The 6264-nt window shown below is 40.2% G+C and overlaps 1 protein-coding gene across 1 annotated transcript; it reads right to left on the bottom strand.

Annotated features, from left to right (window-relative positions):
* Window positions 1-2962: 2962 nt before the first annotated feature.
* On the bottom strand, window positions 2963-6264 carry LOC134064079 (interferon-inducible GTPase 5-like). The gene is made up of 4 exons (XM_062519876.1): window positions 6179-6264; window positions 5985-6055; window positions 4094-4695; window positions 2963-3678 (listed from the first exon to the last, which is right to left on the bottom strand). Exons 3-4 carry the CDS (start codon window positions 4680-4682, stop codon window positions 3047-3049), a joined length of 1221 nt encoding a protein of 406 aa, XP_062375860.1. The 5' UTR covers window positions 4683-4695; window positions 5985-6055; window positions 6179-6264; the 3' UTR covers window positions 2963-3046.

Below are 6264 nucleotides of genomic sequence, written 5' to 3'. Positions count from 1 at the left end.
TGACCAGCTTTGACGACCCTTTAATTGGCTTAATTTGTTATGTAATGCAAATTGTGTGGCCTCAGGACAAGGGTGACCTACAGTATTTGCTAGACTTTTATACTTAATAAAACACATTTAAAAAGCTATAGTTCAATAATATTAAACAGTTTTACAGTACATGCATTGCATACAGTGCATTTTATATTAGGTGAATGTAAAGCCCAACGCCCACCAGAAACGGCGTTCAGCGGTGTTCGGCGGTCTGGGCTTGCCGCGCAGGATTTTAGAATAGTTTTCTATCTCTGTGCGGCTGCTGCGCGGCAGACGTTTCCAGTGGGCGATGCTCCATTGAAAACAATGGAATTCAACAAAAGTTTTTTCGTGGCGCGGTGCGCCGCGTACGCTTCTGGTGGGCGATGGCCTTAATTGTGTATACATGATACCTACAGTAGTTACTTTGTTAATTGATGTGTATGTTATGTGGTATACTATGTTATTAGTTTATGTATAGGGTTGCAGCTGTACTGCTGTGTAAAAGTCTATAGTGGTCATACCACACATTTGCTTAATTGTAGAATTGAAAAAATTGAGAATGCCATCCTAAGCCATCCCAAACCATTAGAAAATGCACTATCAAATACTTTCCCACATCCCAGCTCCTGGCTAAACCTGTGTTTGGTAACCTCTGACAATGTTGACAAATGCATTAAACCATAATAATACCATGAACTGTGATAATGAGACAATTACCATACAGTCAAAATATCATACAGTTGCAACCAACAGCTACAGTTACTGTATATGCAGTAGGGGTCAAATAAACATAATATTTTTAGTTTAATTATGCAGTTACATAATGAACTGGATTGGTAAGATAGTCCTTTGGGTGTGTTTCAGAGACTACACCTACACACTCATACCTCCCCACCTACACACTCCCTACTGTTGTGCCCTTTGGCAATTACCCTATCAAAAAGTCCCATAGGATTCCAATGAGATTTTGCATTTTATTTTCTTTTTGGACAATCCTATAGGGTTCCTAAATACAGATTGTTGCTATTGGAACATATAGGACCTTTTTGACAAGGGCCACATTTAATCTATGCATAATTTCTTATTGTGTTAGGCACACCTTTGTCTGCGACCTTTCAAAGACCAACAACAATTTCACATCGCAGATCTATAATTATAATTTGTGACCTTGTCATCCACGTTATTATCTAGAGGTTGTCGAACAGGTAAAAGGCTGAACTCAAGGTTTCATTTCTGTATGACACATAATTAAACACTTAAAGCACAAGTCATCACTCATCAACTAAATCTTCACACAATAACAAAAACATTCAAGAAGGCAACTGGAAGGCCAGAATGCCAGTAGATTTGAATATTGAAAAGTAGACTTCAAATGTTCAATTTAATGATAAGGTTGTCATTTTTAGTTGTATAAACACATTCTAAGAATGTATCTTAAGTTGCAATTGAGTCAGTGGAAATACCTCAAGTACATGTATTAATTCCTGATGAAAGCTTGAGTCGGAGAGAACAAACCTACTGCGTTAAGAGAAAATACAAATATATTTTGTTAAGGACGGTTAGCCATTCTCCCACCAACTGTATCCAACTGTTCTGAGTTTAATGCATCTTTTTCTTTCATATTGTAATATTTGGGAAACTACTGTTCCTGCTAGCCTAAATCTTGGACCTCCAAACATGTTTTTGGAGGTTGCTATCTGATCAGTCACATGTCTCATGATCTTGCAGCCTTGTAGTATTTAGTGTTACTCTATTAGGGGGGGTGGTATTTTTCCCATTTCACTATTTAAGTCTGCAACTGGGTAAGGTATTGGCTGGGTGAACCCTGCCTGACCTAACAGAGAATTTGGATTTTGCTGCAAATCACATTTTTAATTACTCCACCCCTGAGTACTTGACAATCCCACAATGCCTCACTGGATTCAACAGGTGATCAAATAAACAATCTAATAGACCTTTCTCTTTACCTGGGTGAGACAAGAGTTTCACACAGGTTGAGATTGGCATGATTGGCACAACCTTAGTATTACTCTCTACACATTGACAACACTAGGCAGCGCATGACTTTCATTGTTTAAATTTTGTTTCGAGGTGTTGCGTAAACATAAAAAGCACTGTTACTGTATAAGCCTGTTATAAAAGCTTCTGAAGAGTTGTAAAAAGCTGTTTAAGAGTGTTTCCCAAAGCCCTGTATGCTCAAGTCACACAGTTGTCATTTTCAGTATTTGTTTTACAAAAACTAGGCTTTGCTGGTTCAAAAGTTAGATAAGTTTCTGTGAGTGAATAAGTTATTGCTCTACTAAGAACTATAGGTGCCCAAGAGATACAGACATCCATCGGCAGTGGACTGCCAAAATAAAGTGAGATGTTGTACCATATTTTGACATGTTGCTGAGATACCACACTAAACTTTTATATGGATTATGATGTAGCCCTCTATCCTACCTCCCTCCTTCAGACCTTTTACACTGATTTCAGGATCCGATTTCCTTCATTGGCCCATTTTTTATGTCCATCATTGTGAACATTAATGGGGAAGACACGTTTTTCATCCAAGCCATCAGAATTGTTGTCAAAGCAGTACAAATTGTGTGTAACACTGTAAGTGACCCCACAAATGCGCTTCTGGAAGAATGGTGGAAAATTCCCATAAACACACTCCTAAACCTTGTGGTTAAGAGTGGACCTACATCATATTAAGCCCTATTGATTAAGAATGAGATGTGACTGAAGTTCATATGTGGGTCAAGGTAGGTGACCCAATAAACCCTTGTTTCTGTGCAGAACATTTTAGAAATGGTGACCATGTAATATAAGCATATAACGCTGTATAGAGTTGCCCATTTTTTCTCTCTCAAGAAAATTATAGGTTTAATAGTGTTTATTATATATTATATGGATTCCCCCCCCCCCCCCAAAAAAAAACAAAAAAACAATGTTACATAAACTCACTTTGTAATTCATGAAGGAGCATACTGTAAAGCCACAGTTAAAATCACTTTACATCTCTGTGTTGCACACTTGAGATAGATCAAACTTCATTCCCTTGCAGCACCCTCTTCAGGACTCTCTGTGCATCATCAGCCAGCTCTTCCATGCAGTTCTTCAGCACGGCGTGGGTGGTACAAAAAGACAAAACCCCAGCAGGCACAGAGCCCAGGAGAGGCAACATGCTGAGGAAGCGCCCTGCCACCATCATCATGCCTCTTCCTGCTGCATTGGTCAGCATCTTCGCCACTACATTAGCAGTGATCCCCTCATAAAGGGGGAACTTAAGACAAGACTTAAGATCCTCAAATGGCACATTCGTATGACTAGAGAGAGTTTTTAGGGACTCCTCATCCAGGCCAAAGGTGTTGTGGTACTTCTTGATTTCCGACATCAGTATTCCCACATCCGCGCAGATAGAGAGGCCTGGGATTGGGAGCGCCGCTACGCCAGCAGACAGGAAAGCCATCTTCCATACTCTGGCTTGCAGAGCTTCTCTCTTCTTCTGAAGGATCTTCGTAGAGCCATTAGGCAGTGAAAGTAGCAGCATGTCACGCTTGTGTTCGGGCAGCTCCTTCTCTATAGTTTCCTGCAGGGCATTGAAGTCATAGTTGCCAAGTTCATGGCTGGAGATGAGGAAGACCATTGGATGCTCCACACCACCTTCTACAAGCCCTGGAGATGAATTAAAGAGGGAACATTATTACAGACCAGCAATAACATACAGTATAATAACAGGATGATTATATACACTACTGTAATAATATTTTTGCCAGTTTGCATAACAAAATGTATCTCTTGCCTGTAGACGAAAGACAAAACCAATTAAAAACCAATGAGCAATTAAAGAAAACATCCCACAATCCTGCCTGTCCCCTGAACACGCTGTAAAATAATGTGGTGCCTGAGGACAGCCCAGGCTCCAAAACTGCAACAAAAGCAGTATGGTCCAACTTGGACTAATATAACAGGACCAGCTCTCTCTTTTGTTTGAAACATCAACAGAAGTGACGTCATCTAGAGAACCTTTAATTTCAAAATAATATAATTACAGCACGGTTCTTTATATTGGGTTATTAAAATATCTTACCCTTCATGCAGTCTTCCTTTACTCGATGAAGAACCTGTCCTTTATTAAAGGACCTTTTTCTTTCTTCTGCCCGTATATTGTCATCAATCTTGGAGCGAACAAAGTAGAATTTCTTCTTCAACCCCTGAATCTCATTAGCCAGGTCAACACTGCTTTTTTTGAAACGGTCTGATGCAATAATAATGAAAATATCATAGCGCTGAAATTGCACTTTATCCAGGTACTCATCTGGTTTAAAATTGGGAGTTCCGATGCCAGGCAAGTCCCACAGGATGACGTTGGGGTACTTGGGGTGGGGGTAGGGGGTGGGATCCGTGGTCGTCTCCACCACTCCTGTTGGAGCAGACTGCTCCTCCTCGTCCCCCAACCCCCGCAGGGCGTTCACAAACGACGACTTGCCAGAGCCGGATTCCCCGGTAACCGCGATGTTCAGCAACACCTCGTCCAGGTCCTGGAAGTAAGTCTGGATCTTCTGAATGGCTGAGGTGATGTTCTGGGTCTCCAGGGATTCACTGAACTCCCCCACAGCCTTCACCTCATGGTCACTGATCATGCCCCAGTCATTGTCAAAATCCTCACTTTCAGCCATGGTGGTCGCCTCTCTGATTAGAAAAGAAAACAAGAGAAGTTAAGTTGAAAGGAGTTTACACGTTACTCCTCAGGACTGTCACCTATATTCTCAACAGATACTGTGCTGAATGGACAAGACTGTGGTGTGGGAATCAATTCCACACAACTTAAATCAACTTATGGATAAAGATAATAAGCAGATGAACAGAGAATAGCAATTATTCTTGTATATATAAAAAAGTATATTCTTGAGAAATGGTGGATATAAAGGATCTCCCTGAACACTTAGAGCGCTCAAGTTGAAATCTATTCAACTTTTAGAACAGCGCCGGGCTCGTCAATGTCACTTCTCGTTATAAACCGTCTCTGGTTTTGGTAACTTAGCAACAATAAACACTTATCGAAGTGCCGAAAAAAAGAGGTTGAGGGCGCTCTGGCTGTAAAAAATGCGTTTGGTGGACACAGCACCTAAATGTATCGTAAACTTTTGAAGTTTGAGCCTTAAAAACAACGGTGTTGGCTCTGTATAAGTAAAAAGAACATTAAAAAATGTTATGTAGTTTTACTACAAATTGGAAAAAAGTCAAACTTAAATTGGTCACTTAGTGAGTGTCTCTTTCAAAGGCATTCAAAAGGCCCATTCACCTTAATTTGCATTTGAAAGAGCCACTCACTAAATGACCCATTTAGGCCTTGTCCAGACGGAGACGAGTTTTGGGTTAAACACAGCTGTTTTGCTTGCGTCCAAACGAACGCTAGAGGGATGCGTATTCGAACTTATGCACTCTGGGACCCGGTTTCAGATCGATTCGTTTTAGGGCTATGCGTTTGCAGTATTCGTTTGGACGAACGGCCTAAACGAAGCAAAACAGCTGCGTTTCACCCAAAACTCGTCTCCGTCTGGACAAGGCCTTAGCTCGATATATTTATAGTGTGTTTTTTACCTTTGACCTCTGAAAATATTTTTTCTAAATAGTTGTGTTATACAGAATTATAATAAAAAGTAATTTCATTACATCCACTTCACTCTCACATAATTATTGTGGAGGACCTCTAGAATATAACCATATGTGCCACTTTTGCATAGATGTTTTTAGTTAGATGAAAAACTAAAAAATCTCAAGGTATAGCTGACTGCCTCAAAGTGCCTGAAAAGGCCCCGGACCTCCAAGTGTTAAAATATTTCTAATGGATCTAAAATATATGAAAGATCTACTTTTTGAAATTATGGGAGAAAATGACCTTTTTTTTTTTTTTTTTTACGATTTTCACATTTCTATTGTTAAAATTGTTGAAGACACTGAGAGAAAAGTTCACTTACCTTCTTTAGTTGGGAAATCACGAAAGACTTTCACTCAAGGCTGTCTGAAGTTGAAGGTCCCCCTCTGATACCTGTCAGCATCAAGTGATAAGGTGTTAAGCCTATTTCATTCTTGAAAGAGGTGTGGTCATCAGTCTCCATCAGATCACAAAAGCTGTGGTAGTTTCAAGAGAATAATATTTACCGGTCCTTACTGATGTGAGTTTGTTCTTACAAGCGTAGCCCAACTTTCCGTAAACTTTACGTTAGTCTTCACTGCAGCTGCTGTGGGAGGAACACT

The sequence above is a fragment of the Sardina pilchardus genome, chromosome 18 (assembly GCF_963854185.1).
Source record: "Sardina pilchardus chromosome 18, fSarPil1.1, whole genome shotgun sequence".
Taxonomy (NCBI): Eukaryota; Metazoa; Chordata; class Actinopteri; order Clupeiformes; family Clupeidae; genus Sardina; species Sardina pilchardus.
The sequence above is the reverse complement of the archived record's forward strand: the minus strand, read 5'-3'. Positions and strand labels throughout refer to the sequence as shown.